At 48.8% G+C, this 16996-nt stretch overlaps 1 protein-coding gene across 1 annotated transcript in view; it reads right to left on the reverse strand.

Annotated features, from left to right (window-relative positions):
• Positions 1–16996, reverse strand: part of rttn (rotatin) — a 48987-nt gene that overhangs the window by 30459 nt on the left and 1532 nt on the right. Inside the window, 16 exon segments of the mRNA XM_084475235.1 lie at positions 140–311; positions 2444–2583; positions 3245–3361; positions 4036–4152; positions 4895–5021; positions 5429–5541; positions 7051–7263; positions 8689–8859; positions 10350–10465; positions 11083–11275; positions 11277–11304; positions 11922–12090; positions 13703–13856; positions 16326–16440; positions 16563–16653; positions 16733–16819. Of these exon segments, the coding sequence (XP_084331361.1) occupies positions 140–311; positions 2444–2583; positions 3245–3361; positions 4036–4152; positions 4895–5021; positions 5429–5541; positions 7051–7263; positions 8689–8859; positions 10350–10465; positions 11083–11275; positions 11277–11304; positions 11922–12090; positions 13703–13856; positions 16326–16440; positions 16563–16653; positions 16733–16819 (2123 nt within the window).

The following is a 16996-nucleotide window of genomic DNA, read 5'->3' on the forward strand; positions in this document are numbered from 1 at the left end:
AAAAGTACGAGTTTGATCAAAACCGGTTCTCATAAAACCTAAAAGAAAGAAAGAAAGAAGGGCTGAGTGTTAGACGGAGCGGCGCCTCGTAGTGAAGGAGGGTTAGAGACGGGGCGAGCCAGGACAGTGACCTGGGTACCTTGAGGAAGGACTTGCTGCACGTGTCCAGTGTGATGTCGAGCAGGTTCTTGGTGCAGTAGAGGCCGGGCAGCGAGGAGAGCGTCAGCTGGTCCAGCTCCGGCCGGGCTGCCTCAGAGGCACCAGACCCAGCCAGATGAGGCAAGATGTGTTCCACCGCTGCCAATCTCACCCTGTTTGAAGTACAAGGCATAGGGTGTGGGTTTTATTAAGTACAAAGTACAATGTCGGTTGGTGCAAGACATTCAAGGCAAGTGTATTTTAAAAGGTATTCTTCTGTGTATGGCAACCAGAGGATTAAAATACATGTTATGTTTTCAAAGATTGTTGTAAAAATATGTATTAACTCTGGAGCAACTGAATATACAAACCAATGCAAGACCACAATAGTGTTTTATATATATTATAATTCCCACTGTTTATTTGTTTATATATCTAATATTCAGGCCACAATTGCACCCCCCCCACCCCCGCGCAGATTAGGCTGATGATCAGAGCATGAAGGCAGGTAGAAGTAGCAGAGCACCACCTCACTGACTCACCACCTCACTGACTCACTGATGCAAGGCAGAGGTAGAAGAGCACCACCTCACTCAGTACGTTTACATGCACAGCCTAATACGATTAAAGCCAAAATTCGACTATGCTCCGCAATTGGACAACTGCAATTGTCCAGTTATACATGGCGGTGAGTAAATTGATTCATTGGCCGAAGCATGTCATGCCCCGGTACGATAGGTGGCGCTGTACCCATTTCAACTAGTGGTATTAGAGCCACCGGCTGACCTCTTTACGTCACCAGCAACAACAAACTCAGGCGGCATTCGAGAAAGATGTTTTCAGTAGACAGCTGTCAGTTCACTTCTGGTCCATGTCAGGTCTCCGACTCTCTGGTACTTCCACAACAAATAAAGACTCTGAGTGGGTGGTTATCTCGCCCATGGGGGAGAAGGAATTAGGGGAAAGGAACTTTGGCTTTGACTCTCTGAAATCCAGATTGAAACACGGAATGATTCCCCAGATTCCTTCTCCCCCATGGGCGAGATAACCCCCACTATAAGGCTTTACTTGTTGTGGAAGTATCAGAGAGACTGAGAACCCGACGCAGTCTTTAAGATTCATAATATCAGAGAATATCCCCGTCAGTTCGGCCGCGGTGCAATGAATGAATAAAGATTGTAAACACGTCGGGAGAAAAAAACATTTATTTTGTCAGATGTGCCCAAGTTATTACTTTACAACCTCGTTGATGACCCACATCCCCGCGGCCGGGGATACAATTCTTATAGGGGTTAACTACATTCACCGGCTTCCTCCATCTTCTGCACCACCTTTTTATATAAATCGCTGTTTCTCGTTTTCCGACGGCGACAACAACACGACTATCGTCTCCTTCTACTTCCGGCTCACGGCCCCCGGAAAAGATATCGAGCATGCGCAGAACACATAATCCAATCCCAATCCGTACATGCACGCTTAATGCGACTAACAGTTGAATAATCTAGGGGTCTTAATTCGACTATGAGAAACCCAATTCGATTCTAGCTTGACTAAGGTGTATACATGCATCTTAATAATCCAATCATAGTTGGACTAACCCAATAATTTGACTTTCTTGAGTGTCATGTAAACACACTGACTCACTGATGCAAGGCAGAAGTAGCAGAGCACCACCTCACTGACTCACTGATGCAAGGCAGAAGTAGCAGAGCACCACCTCACTGACTCACTGATGGAAGGCAGAAGTAGCAGAACAGCAACCTCATAACTCACTGATGCAAGGCAGTACTAGCAGATCCCCGACCTCCTGTCTCACTGACGGAAGGCAGAAGTAGTAGAACAGCGACCTCATAACTCACTGATCCAAGGTATTCATAACAGAGCTCCGACCTCCTGTCTCACTGATGCAAGGCAGTACTAACAGAGCGCCGACCCCCTGACCGCAGCAGACAGAGGCAATATGTTCATCAGAGGAAAGACAGGGAGACAGGAGGTACTAGCAGAACACAGAGCTCTTGACTCGTCGGTCGGTCGCTGCTGCTTCACAGACCCACGCTGAGACCCACCATTGTCAAACTGATCAAACATGCAGCAGGAACACACACATGGGGGGGGGGGGGGGGGTTGGGGAGCGCACGCACGCACACACACACACACACACACACACACACACACACACACACACACACACACACACACACACACACACACACACACACACACACACACACACACACACACACACACACACACACACACACACACACGGTTGGAGGTTTGGGGAGGTGGGGGGGGGGTGACTCACGTGGGCAGTTTGGTGAAGAGGAGGCGGAGTGCGGCCCGGAGGCGGGCCGAGTCGGGCAACGGGGCGGAGCCAGAGGCATCGGACCCCCCGCTCAGCAGCAGGACACACTGACCCAGAGGGTCCTCGGTGCTGGCGTACCCCTGCACACACACACACACACACACACACATAGCCATACACAAACCCACACATAATAAGTCAGACACACAAACAAACACACACATGGAAACAAACACACAACCACACACTCACACACTCGCAGTGTTCACAGAACAGTGCTGCGGCGGTGGATAAATATGCATCACTCTGCAATGCGTGTGTGGGGTGCGGGGGGCCCGTCTCTCAGTGAGCTCCCTGAAGCTAATTGTTCGTGACAGGCTCGCCGTAACCCTCGTGGTTATGCATGGACACCCTCCCGGCCCTCGCCGCTGCCTCAAACTGCGCAATTAATACCAGCTTGCGTTACTCAATACTCAAGAAAAAAAAGAGAGAAGAAAAATAAACAATATCACAGTGAATATGCAAATGGTCGAATAATAGATGACCTCTCAATGCGCCGCCGTTTGTGCGACGCGCGATTGCTAAAATTGAACTTTTGATCACGCTCGCGTCGAGTGTGGAAAAATAAACCAAGTGCATTGTCGTAGTGCTCATTCATCTTTTCCATTAACAGAGCTGTAATGGACTACTCTGTCGCCTCCACCCCCCCCCTCCGCCCAGCTCAATGAAGGTATCACAACAAGCCTGGCAGTCGACACACTGGAGGGGTCTGGGAGGGAGGGAGGGAGGGAGCGACCTCACCTGCAGTACGGGTACGACCGGGTGCAGGGCGGCATTGAAGCCGTCCCAGGTGGACGGCGCCATCATCCGCCGCCCCTTGAGGAGGAACAACAGCACGTCGCTGGCGGCGGCGTTCACCTGTGGAGCAGACGTAAAGGGCTGAGCAGGGGGGGGGGGGGCTGCCGGCGCACAGGGCTGCTTTATGAAGACTCCTCTGGCTTTTATGACGGGTATTAAAGGGGCAGACGGACCGCTAGGGTAGTAAATATCCGGCAGACTTCACCTTGTGGGGATTTAGTGCGAGCCGTTGGCTTTATAAAACAAAGGGGGGCCGGAGGGGGGGGGCGCTGTTTAAAGGTTAAGTGACGAGAGTGTGTCTGAGGTGTTGAGATATTTGCTCTGTGTCCTTAACCGCACACTTTCAGCTTAACAAGGTGAGAGTTAAGGAAGAGGAGCCCATCGAAACTGGTTCAATGACTGAGAACCACGTTCTAAAACCTTAGTACTTTCATAAAATAATATCGGGATGCACTGTTCATGCTCTCGGCGGTCTTGAACGTTGAGGGCACAGGAAACCCTTAACGTTCACGAGAGCCTTTCGAGTGACAAGTACAGGAGGCGGGGTCACCATGGAATGAATCGTTCTGATTGGCTGTCTGTCCGTCCCGACACCACAAGTATTGAACTAAAGGATTGACTACAGAATGAGATACACAGCCATACGCAACGGCCCTGTGCGTCATACTTTAAGGGGTTAAATCAACAGCAAATCTGTAACGCACACGCACACACACACACACACACACACACACCTTCTCTGCAGAGTCCTGGAGGCCGAAGGTGCTGATTTCGTACAGGACTCTGTGGTGGAGCAGGAAGTGGACTCCGCTGCACACCGGCCGCGACACGTTCTGGATCCCGATGCACTCCTAAAGAAAGGACAACGGACGAGAATAACCCGGGTGACAGAGTCAACTCCTGTAAGTAACACGGCAACATGACAGTGTCACACTTACAACCCATTGCTTTTTTTTCTTTTGATATGACACCCTCCACCCCCAGAGCCCCTCCAAAACACCCCGGTGAACACATCAGGCAGGTGCTCTCTTAGGTTCGCTCGCATTAATCAGGTTTTTCTCGCGATGCAATTTTGGCCGTCCTCCAATTATCGAACCATTGCGTTTTCGCGTGACGACAGGAATGGATGGGCTAATGGCCCGACGGCAAAGATGAGCTGTGTTATTCTTGAACATGGAGACATGTTAATTATAAACCCGAGAGCAGTCACACCGGAAAGCGAATCTTAAACTAATCCCAGCCTTGTTATAACGCTGAATCAGAAATAACGTTTCGTTTGCAGGTTTTAAGGCACTTAGCGCTTTTGTTCTTTGATGCATCAAAAGAGGCAAAACTAAAAGATCTGTACGAAGTCACGTTTTAATATACACACAACAACATATACAATAATAACTTTATAACTTTTTTTAATGATTAACGATAATATTTTTGTTTACTTCTTCACTCAGATGAATCATATCCTGCTTACGTGAGCAATGTGCCAAGAGTGTTGTGCGTGCGTGCGTGCGTGTTGTGTTTGTCCATTAACGGCCATGAATCAGTGAGTAATGTCCTCCAGGATGGGGTCTCCAGAAGGACAAGCGCGGCCCTGACCTTGACCAGGTGCAGCACGCAGGTGTAGGCCTCCGTCTTGACAGCCTGTAAGGGATGAGACAGCAGCTTGAGCAGAAGCCTCTGGCTCTCCGAGCGCAGGAGCGGGCTGGGCTGGTCCACGCCCCACCTGGAGAGTGAGGGAGGAGGAGAAGAAGGAGGCAAGGGAGGAGGCCAGGGAGGAAGGAGGCCGGGGAGGAAGGAGGCAAGGGAGGAAGGAAAGAGAAAGGCCGAAGGAATAAGAAGGAAATAAGGGAAGATTGAATGAAAGACAGGAAAAATGGAAAGATTGAACGAAAGACAGAAACACAGAAAAATTAAGTCATCCATATGACAGGATTCCACCAAATTTCTATATAGTGGTGATACCAAAGTAGATAAGCAGCTTATGAAACCTCCACAACGTGTGTGTGTGTGTGTGTGTGTGTGTGTGTGTGTGTGTGTGTGTGTGTGTGTGTGTGTGTGTGTGTGTGTGTGTGTGTGTGTGTGTGTGTGTGTGTGTGTGTGTGTGTGTGTGTGTGTGTGTGTCTCTCTTACAGGTAGGCGCAGGCCCGGACACACTCCTTGATGACGGACAGGTGCTGGTGGTAGGGCAGGCCGTCAGTGGCGTGCTCTGCCAGCTCCAATAACTCCAGCCAGTTCTTATCGCCCTGCAGGGTGTTGGGAGGAGGGGGAGGGGTGTTGGGAGGAGGGGGAGGGGTGGTGGGGGGGGGGGGGGGATACGAATGAAATAAATGGCCTGTTATTGGGCGGCCGGGCGGGGAGGTCACACGGTCTTCACCGGACTGCAGGGTCGGCGCGGGTTTAAGCTCCCTGCTGCCGTGGCCTTGAGCCAAGGCGATTGCTGCTGAGAGGAGGGGGGGGGTGCTAAAATGGCAACCCTGCATTCTTAACCCTCTAGCGGTGGTCTGCCTGCATTAATATGCATGGGCTGGTTAAATATGTGTCAGGTCGGATGGAGGCAGAACCTGCAGCCCCGCCGCTCCTCGCCGTGGGGAATGATCGACCGGGTTTTCCCGATGCCGAACACACGCACGTACATGATGTACGGAAATAAACATAAAACACACATATCGGTTCGGTAAATGGTAACCAGACTACATTTATATCACGCTTTACTGACAAGTAGGAGTGTAACGTTACGCATATTCATACCAAAATTTTTCGGTACAGGTCTAACAGTTCGATACACGTTTCATTTCGGTACGTACCGAGAAAAGAAAAAAAAAACCTGTACCGAAAAATGTGTATAAAATATATATATATATATATATATATATATATATATATATATATATATATATATATATATATATATATATATATGTGTGTGGTTGTGTGTTTGTTTATACACTCTGTGAGTGTCTTGTCCTGATGTTTTGTGTTGAGGACCACATTGGAAATAAGTCCTGGACTTTATTGCATTTTTATCCTCAATTGTATTTGATGTCTTTTCATTTGTGTAAGGCATTAGTTTGATACAATTTAATAAATCAAAACAAAATCTAATTAGTTTAACAAAAATAAAATAATAAAAACTGCTGTACCGAAAAACATACCGAATCGTGACTTAAGTGTATCGTTACACCCCTACTAACAAGTGTCCGCTGAAAGCGCTGTACAATTATCGCCTAACATTCACCCGTTCATGCACACATTCACACACCGACGGCGGTGTCAGCCATGCAGGGCGAGAGCCGGCGATATGGGACCCAGAGACCTATTGTACCCGGTCCAGTGATCCTCCTAAAGGTTCCCAGACCTCACTCCAGTCTAGGGATGCCTTTTCCATCAGTGCTCCTAACTCATGGAATGCTCTGCAGAGCAACTCTGCTCTGCAGAGCAACTTACAATTCAGCAACTGAATTGTACACATCCCACTGTAACTGTTTTAGCTGATCTCATTCTCATTTAGTATTTCATCCTATTTTATTCTTGCTCTTTTTGTATTGTATATGCTTTATAGATATATTTTTATTGCAATTTTTATGATGTTATCCTTGTTATTGCGTTTGGTGTATGCTCGTCGTCACTGTAAATGATGGAAACCTCAGTATCTCTCGAGGGAAAATAAAGGTTATTGATTGATTGATTGATATCAGGGAGGGCCATCGATTGGGGGGGGGGGGGGGGGGGGGGTGGCCAGCGTAGGGCGTTACCTCGGCCTGAGACTCCTTCAGGAAGGCGCAGGTGGACTCCATCCACAGCGCGGCGCGGGCCACATTGCGGTGGAGGGCGTGGCCGTCGGGGTCCACCTGCTCCAGGTAGGCGGCCGCTGCCTCCTGCACGCCCGGGAAGGCGCCGCCCAGGGCGGGGTCCAGGGACAGTGTGAGGACGGCCGCCGAGGCACGCTCCGGGAGGTGCTCACTGGCCTGGGTGGGGGGGGGGGGGGGAGGGGGGCGCACGCCGTGGACGTGGGTAGGAGAGGTGGGTGAGTGGTCAAACATAAACGGATATGAGTGCTACATGCCGCGTTAAATCCAGTGTAAACAGTGGCTGGCACTGGCATGCGCACACACACACACACACACACACCTTCTGCGGATATCTGACAAAACGCATGTGTAACCCTAACCCTTGTCATATTTGCTGTGTGTGTGTGTGTGTGTGTGTGTGTGTGTGTGTGTGTGTGTGTGTGTGTGTGTGTGTGTGTGTGTGTGTGTGTGTGTGTGTGTGTGTGTGTGTGTGTGTGTGTGTGTGTGTGTACTCCCCCCGTGTGTGTGTTCCTGCAGCATGTTTGATCAGTTTGACAATGGGGGTCTCGGCGTGGGTCTGTGAAGCAGAAGCAGCAGCAGCGACCGACCGACGAGTCAAGAGCTCTGTGTTCTGCTAGTACCTCCTGTCTCCCTGTCTTTCCTCTGATGGACATATTGCCTCTGTCTGCTGCGGTCAGGGGGTCGGCGCTCTGTTAGTACTGCTTTCGTTGGTACGATTCAAGAGTATTCGAGTGTAATGTGTTAGAAATCACACAGCCATCGGTGTATCAGTGAGTGGAATGCACTGTGTGGATGTCCGTTTCCGTCGGACTGCGTCCCCCTGCGTGAGCCGGTTCTGATTTCACAACGCTCGCGGCTCATTTCCGACCCGATAGGGGCGGTCTTCCCCGTGATTGGTTCAGGGAATCCATCTCGCCTTTCAATCAAATGGCGCGTGAAACGCGACACTTTAACAAGTAACGGTTAGTGGTGGCTCGTTTGCGAACGAATCAGTTTGAACGAACGACTCTTTAAAATGAACGAACCAACCTGATTCGCCGCTCTCGTTCGACTCGTTCGCCGTCGTTCGTTCACCGAGACTCGACTCCCAGCTCCACCCACTAGTCGCTGACTCGCGAGTCGCCGTTCGTTCACTGACTGTGTTTAGTGGTGAGGACTGAGAAGTCACGAGAGCCAGCTGGGCAACAACATGCCGATTCCGACCATGAAGCGCTCCTCAGTTAAAAGGAACTTAGTTAATGTTGTGTTGATTGATGACCGTTTGCACCATTGCACGATCGTGATTCGTTTGAGAATGAGAACGAGGGAGGAGCCGAGTCTGACCGACTCGGCTGAGAACGTGCATTCGCGATTTGTTTGAACGAGAACGGAGGAGGAGCCAAGTCTGACCGACTCAGTGACTGAGAATCATGCTTCTCCGCTACCGGAAATGCGAACGAACGAACGAACGACTCTTCTTGGTGAACTGACCGACACGAACTGATTCATTCAAACAAATCATGAAACCCACCACTAGTGACGGTGGAGGCTCGATACCGGGCGTCTCCACACACACGCACGCACGCACACGCACACACACACCTTCTCGGGGGGCAGTACGGCCTGCAGCAGTCTGACGCTGAGGATGGCGGTGGCGGTGTAGGCCAGCCGGTGGTGGACCCGTGCGCTGGGGGGGCCCCCGCCCAGACAGCTCTGATGATGGTAGCTCACCGTGTCCCCCAGGAGCTCCATGCAGCTCTGCAGCTTCTCTCGCTGCGTGACAGACAGACGAGGAGACACAAGACAGACCAATGAGTACACCAACCTCATGCATGCACGCGCACACACACACACACACACACACACACACACACACACACACACACACACACACACACACACACACACACACACACACACACACACACACACACACACGTATAGCGAGACAGAGAAATACCCCCGAAAAGCTAAACCAAAAAAACAACATGAAACACTGCAGCAGAGAGTGGCATAGACACCACGGCAATGCAGTCACACATAATCATGAACACACACACACACACAAAGAAACACACACACACGTGTACAAACACGCTCACGTGCAGATGAGCCTGCAGCCAGACACAAACGTAGTTAGCGGCACTACGACTGGCTGGGATCCAGAAACCATCGTTAGTTGCACGGGTTAGGGAGCTGCATCTAATCACATTCCAAAGTTATTTTGGGATGAGATATAGATCCACACAGACTCACACACACACACACACAGAAACAAACAAACACACACACCTCAATATCTCAGTATGAATAAATTGGAACAATCTATTCAGAGCAACTTCGTTCCGGCAGCAGAAAATAAATAAAAAACTAAAGAAAGAATGAGAACAAAATATCAAAACCACCAGTAGGGGGCAGTAAATGTCCTGAGAAACGTCTTTTGTTGTGAGGAACATGGCTCCTCATAAGAAAGAGACACGAGTGTGTGCGCACACACACACACACACACACACACACACACACACACACACACACACACACACACACACACACACACACACACACACACACACACACACACACACACACACACACACACACACACACACACACACCTCATCTCCATATAAAGATGACAAAACAGTTCTCAGGCTGAGAGGCTCGGGGCATGTTTCAAACCGCCCAGAGGGCCGTGGGGGCCCGGGTTTGACGAGGATATAAGTCCCAGTTCCGGGGGAAACGTAACGCACGAGCAACCGGAGAACATCACAAGGTGAACTCGGCGCGGTAAAAAATACAACACAAAAACAAAAACTAAACAACACAACACCAACAACAACAACAACAATAAACCACAACCCACACGTGGCTCACGTGCGCATAAACAAAAGTCACCGCATCGACTCTCTAAGCCAATCAGGCTGCAAAGTGGAACCCGACCCAGGGGCACACGACATACGGCGCGCATAATACACACGACAAAGGGGGGGGGAAATAAACACCTAAACACCTTTGTAGGCCTCCACAACGACAATAAAAGACGCAGGGTTTTGTAATGTTATACAATTCATTCCGTTTCCCTGCTCTGCACTTCGGAAGCCTCGGCCCATATGCTGCCGGTGCGTCTGTGGGCGATGCGTCTGGTGGCTGCCCCGCTTCCTCTCCCCACTCGAGTGCATCCATTCATCTACATGAGAGGGCCCCCCACACGTCATGTGTTGCGCCGTGTTGTGTAGCGGCGGCGGCGGCGGCGCTAAACTTGCCAGCTCTGCCCCCACCAGGCTGCCGTCCTCCCAGACCAGCTCACACACGCTGTCGGCGAGCAGGCAGCCCGCGCCGCCCAGCAGCTCCAGAGCCCGCCGGAACACATGGGCCGACTCTGAGGGGGGAAGGGAGGGAGAGGGAGGGAGGGAGGGAGAGGGGGGAGAGGGGGGAGGGAGGGAGGATGGAGAAGGGGAGAGAGAGAGAGCAAGAGGGAGGCAGAGAAGGATAGAGATAAAAACAGAGGGAGAAAGAGAAAAGGAGAGCGAGACAGAGAGAGGGAGGGAGGGAGACAAAGAGAGACAGAGGGAGTGTGTAAAGAACGACAAAGTATTTTGTATTTACGGTTTGTTCAGCAGATGCTTTCCCACAGAGCGACTTAGAGGGAATTTAGTTTTAGATGCAAAATAACAGTGTTTTACGGCTACTTTTAATGAGCAGTTAATATCTCACCTGTTGAATTGACCCTTGACAACCACCAACTAACAATAAAAAAAGTCTGCAAAAATTAAAACGAGGGACAGCATCGTGTGACGACAATGGCGTAGGACCCCCAAGCCAAAAGGAACCCGGTACGATCTGAAATGCCGGCATCCTTGAGAATAATAACCCTACTGCGTCCAAAACGACGGGATTATTCAGACATCGCCGTACATAGCTTTGGAACCAAAAAAAAAAAAACCCTCTTCAAAAACGACTGAACACATAGTGAATAAACCCCCCCTATTCTCCTACCGGTCTTCAGCAGTGGTATGGCCCGCTCCATGGTGGCCACGGCGAACTGGGCCAGGCTGAGCTGCTGTAGCTGCAGCTCCAGCACGTCCTCCGCACCCAGGACCGGCAGGTCCAAGGGGGGCACGGCGTCCCCGGGGGACGGGGCCGCATGCCCCGACCCCTGGGCCCCCGCCGCAGCTGCTGCCGCCGCCGCCGGCCCCCCCACCTCGGTGGGAGCTGCCACTGTGAGAGAGCAGGGGACAGAGGACGTTGGTGGAGGAGGGGCGCTGAGAGGGACATGGTCCTCTCTCTCTCTCTCTCTCTCTCTCTCTCTCTCTCTCTCTCTCTCTCTCTCTCTCTCTCTCTCTCTCTCTCTCTCTCTCTCTCTCTCTCTCTCTCTCTCTCTCTCTCTCTCTCTCTCTCTCTCTCTCTCTCTCTCTCTCTCTCTCTCTCTCTCTCCTCCCTCCCCCCCCCCCCCCCCCCCCCCCCCCATAGTGTTGTTTAAAAAACGTTTCATGTACAATGACTTTGTTGTGATAGGGTCTCTCTTGCAATACAGCAGCTCAATCCAGATGAGACACACCTGGATGAATAAAGGTGAAATTAAATACAGGTGCACACGTATGTCTGAGATGTAACGTATGAACGGATCATGAAAAATCACACGCAAGAGCTGGGAGAAAGTCACAGGAAAAATGTACACATTTATAAGTCGTCTATGTTGAATGTGGAACATGTTGATGAATAAAAATAAAAATAAACATCAGGGAAACAATCAAATCAAAAACATTCATCCAGTCATTCCAAAGAGAACCCCCACATACGTAGGACGCATGTAATAGTCATTTGTATGTTCTGACCTATTGGAGGCCACGTCTCCGTCCTGGCCGTCGCCCCTGGCTCTCTGGCAGGTCCGGCCCAGCACCGACGGCCGGGGAGAGCACTCTGAGGCCGGGGACGAGGCCCGCGAGGGCTGGGTCCCCCGCACGTCCAGAGACTGGGACAGAGACGAGTTCTGGGAGACGGTGTCTGCAAACGCAGAGGCATGCATACGGTTGGTTTTAAACAATTCAGAGAGAGAGCGAGAGAAGAGAAGAGAAGAGAAGAGAGAGAGAGAGAGAGAGAGAGAAAATGTTATACAGTGCTAAAAGTTCCACCTCATAAGAAATAATCTACTGAACTATTGAGCAATGTCTTTGATAATGTGATAAACTAATCTCTCTCTCTCTGTCTCTCTGTAAAATATGGTGCACTTTAATAGATTAATAATAGTAGATTATATTAACCTGGTTCCGGTTTCCTTAAACATATTTTATAGGATATGCACAGGCCTTAGTAATCAGATTACATTACATTTGTGGTTCATATCACTATTATATTTACTTCCAGTGAATCTTCAGGGCACAAGTTACACATGTTACCAAAAACAAAAACAATTCATATTGAACAAGTGGGAAATGGGGTCTTGCCAAAAATGTATGAATTTCCTCTAACAGCTTTAAAGATCGGCCAACATCAAAGGAGAAACAATACATCCTTAAAGGATTTGGCTTGTTTGCGAACTCCCCAGGTAACCTTAACATCTATCGTCTATATCCAGATGTGAATCAGCCAGGATTTTTGCTTAACTCTTAGTAGTGTTCGTGTGTTAGAAAAATTGGTCTGACCCATTGAGATCTATTCTATTGCAAACGAATGTTAAGCAGCCCGGATATAAGTTAGTGCATCTGAGCTGCCCTGACTATGCAGTTTCATCACTAACTTCTTTCAAATGAGTGTTTGCGCTCCACTGAGCATGCTCACAAACTTAGACTGAGATGCTTCTATGTCCATTCACACAACCAGGAGCCGAGCACCTCATTTTGATTCAGCAGTGGATGCTGAGGCTTTCTGCCAATCAGTCCAAAAACACCCCTCCTACACCTACCATCTTATGGAAATGTAGCTCTGCACTCTGAGTTCAGAATCATCACGACGAACGCCGAAAGGCAGCGACCATCTTTGCTTAGAATTCCAACTGTGTGCCTCTGAGACTAAAAGTCACTGAGCATGCGCAGTGACGATGCAAACATTTGCAGATTTGTTGTTTGCATTTTTGGAGCAAGGAACCGAGCCATTGCCGTTTTTATGTGCTTGTGTTGACAGAACAAAGATACAGCTATGGGAGCTGCTGAACACTCGTTTGGAATCAACTGGATCTCACTGGCTGCCAACTGCAGCGATTTCGGAGCGCGCCTGCATCTCGATAGAGGGGAGAGTTTAACAAAATTCATGGCTGATTTACATCTCCACAAAGACACCCCCGGGGACTACAGACATTCAGAAGGCCGATGGAAACGCCAAATCTGTGGAAGATGACTTGGATTACACTGAATAAAATCAAACAACATAGCAAGTGCCGTTTACTGACTGGGATAGCCTTTATTTTCAAGACACCCCTATTTACTGAGCTGCTCAACAAAATAAACAGACAAATTAAAAGCTACCCTCAAGCAGACGCGTCTCACAAATAGAAAGATGCCTGAATAGAGATGATACTACCAAGACACACATCACTGTGTGATACAAACTGCAGCTTTCTTTCACTTTCTCACACACACACACACAATGAAAATTCAAAGAAAGAAGTGAATAAAAAGACCTGCTTGCTTGGCCGAGGAGAAGCTGGGGTCCTGATGAAAGCGCAGTCTGGTCCTCAGGCCCACGCAGAGCTGCTGCAGGCAGCCTAGCGCCTGCACCCCCAGGTAGCTGGCCTCACCTTCACCTGAGCTCAGCCTTAGGAGGGACAGAAGGTTCTGGAAACAAAAACCAAAAGAGAAAGAAAAGGGCCCGGCGACCACAGCGGTGACATCATTAGTCCCCAACGTTTGTTTTTTTTTTTCAATCTTTTTTCATTAGGACAGAGAATGAGGCAAAACAAAAAAAAAAAAGAAGAAAAAGACAGGGGCGTTAAGCAATGTGCCGTATTAATTAATGGCAGATAAACAGGTAGCGGGGAGCATCGTTACGGACGGTAGGTCGTTTAGAGCAGCCTTGGTGGGAGATTGGTGTCTGAAGGACGGAGGAGGGCCGGCCGCGGAGAGGAGAAAGAGAGGCGGCGTGATTGTCCTGAACGGCGCGCGGTGAACTGCAGACAGTGATGGAGAAGCCGTGATTAGGCCCATCCAGGGAAAGGGCACCAGGAATTGAATTATCCGAACAGCGATTCATCCTCAAGTTCAGACCCCCCTGCCCTCTCGTCGGTAATGATGCCGTGCGTCGCAAACGCCAGTGCTTTCATTTATCTAAATAGCTTCATCTATGGAGAGTGGTAAGTCAGCCAAGTTCACACGCCCCCGGGGCACAAGATAACTCTGACCGGGGTTTTATTTGTATGTGTTCATGGATGGACCAGGGAGTGAATGACAGCTTGCTTAAAAGATAACCATTCCCCAATAACAACTCTTAAGCCGCGTTCACACTGGACACGTCGGTCGGTGTCTGATGTATGGGGGGCGCTGCCTGAAAAGTTGGACATTTCTCAACTTTTTGACGCAGGCAACGGAGCCGACGGAATGGATTCACCCACAATTCATTTTGAGAGCGCCCCATGCAAAGTCAACGAGATCCGTCGACGGACGTGTGCAGTGTGAACGCGGCGTTAGATGCACGACAACAACAACATTTGACCCGTGTTAATTGATTACTACCCCGTTAATGTGTACTGGTTGTATTCCCTCCCCTTGTATCGACTGGTGAAATAAGCTCAGACAGAAGTGCACAGACGGCGGAGACAGGCGGCCACCGTGTCGGTCGGGATCACGGCCGGTCAAACGCAATTTACTCGCCATATTACTTACGGTCTCTGATGCAGCACTAGCCAACTCCTACTTTGTAAAACGAGTCGTACGATAAGTATGCTTCCGCGGGTTTGGGAGAGCCACCGCAACAGCAGCGTAGAAAGCGGCTCCAACCTCTTCATTAGGGCAATGAAAAGGCAGGAGGGTTATTAAAAGCCTAAAGGTGAGGGCTAAGGAGGGCCGGCCTCTCGGGGCTCACTAAGGCCTGAGCAGCCAGGTTAATTACCGCTGTGATATTCAAAAAGGTCAGGGAGAAAAGTGTGTCATTTACGCTGACAGTGTGAAGCTTCACACCCCCAACTCCCCACCACTCTCCTTTCTGCATATCTGCAGAAAGGAGAGTTTGACCACCACGCAGAGTACGCCGTATGCTTTAAAAGGTAGCTCGCCCCCACTCTCTATTCAGACCAGGGAATCGTGACAGCTCGAGATAGGCTGACCCTGAAGACAGTATGATGAAGAAAATATTGAATGTTGAGCTTGCATGATTCTCGTTGGAAATCTGACATTTGCTCTTATCAAATCGGGCCTGAAATCCTGCATGGATTTCCACACTCTTCTGCATGCGAGATGCAAGCATGATAAAACAGTTGGCCATTGAATATACAATATATCGTCTACATTTTAAATATAGATAAACACCTTTCTAATACAATGGATCATTTACAAAACAGTTCATTTGGGCCATATGGGCAATAAAACAATAAATTATCGTATCATGATAGACTTTTGCTCAATATCAATATAAAACATGTTCAATATATATTGATAATAGACTGGACCACCGAATCTAGCAGCTGCGTTTGTTACACAAACACGGTTCCATACTTATTTACAATATTTTAGTGTTTTTCATTGTTGTATCGACATTGGAGTATTTATCAATGAAGAACAGTGGAAGGTCATATTAAGTGTTAAACAGAAGTGTTTAAATCCAGCATGGTAATTTCTAGTATTTTTAGGTCATTAAAATGATCAATAGTTATCGATATCAATCAATATGATCGAGTTACATTGTGATATGTCTTTCAGCCATATCGCCCAGGCCTACCACAGACATCAGAGGTGGGAATGTCACGGTCAAAGTGTCAGAGTCATTCACAGTGAGAGACTTCCTTCTGCCCCCATACTCTCCAGCTCTATACAGTGGGAAATCTAGCACTCTCTGCACCTTGAGTGTGGCGGAGCCTCACTGAAAAAACCTCCAATGGTGACACAGACTCAACCATCGCTTTGGAAATTATTTATAGTGATTGTTCGGTAGAAATCTGAGTGTTTTATTAGTGTTAGTGTTTCATTATTTTGTGAATATTGTTATAGAGGGTTTTCTTTCAAGAAAAAGCAGTCTTAAGTTTCTTAGCCAAACAACATTACAAAAATGTGTGTGCGTGCATTGTGTGTGATCTATGGGGGCAGCAGTCCTACCTGCACAATGCTCGGTCTTTGCAGGAAGATCTCAGCAGGGAAGTCCTGCATGATGACGTCGCACAGGAGTTGACAAGTGGTCCGTACCAAATTGGGATCGCTGCTCCTCAGAGAACTGGGTCAAACGCAGCAATGACAAAGGGGATTGTTTAGTTTTGTTGTCATTTACAAATGGAAAATGAATGGAAGTAAAAAATAAACTGAATCCCTGTAGTTTTTTGGGATGAGTTTGCCCACCTTTCATTGGATGAAAGTATGTGTCTGTCTGTGGTAGTCAAGGGCAACCACGGGAACATGGAAAACTTCAGGCATTTCACAGACTCGCACACTGAAAACAAAGAGAAGATGCAATTAAACACACTGCAATTTAATAAACATACAACTCATTGAGCATGTGTTTAAAGTACCTGCTATCCTGTGAGGCGGGGCGTTCGTTTGGCCTGGCCTATTCTTCTGGAAATAACCGATTTTGGCTGACTCCTCTTTAGGTAGCACTGAGGAACAGAACATAACCGTTGTTGTTATTGTTGTTTTATGCTTTTTATTCTATGTAAGGTGACCTTGGGTGACTTGAAAGGCGCCAAAAATAAAATGTATTATTAATATTATTAACAAAGAGTTCTCAGAGTTTCTCGAATCCCTACACAAATGTGCCAATGCTGTGGAACGCT

Source organism: Micromesistius poutassou, assembly GCF_964030765.1.
Source record: "Micromesistius poutassou genome assembly, chromosome: 11".
Classification (NCBI taxonomy): Eukaryota; Metazoa; Chordata; class Actinopteri; order Gadiformes; family Gadidae; genus Micromesistius; species Micromesistius poutassou.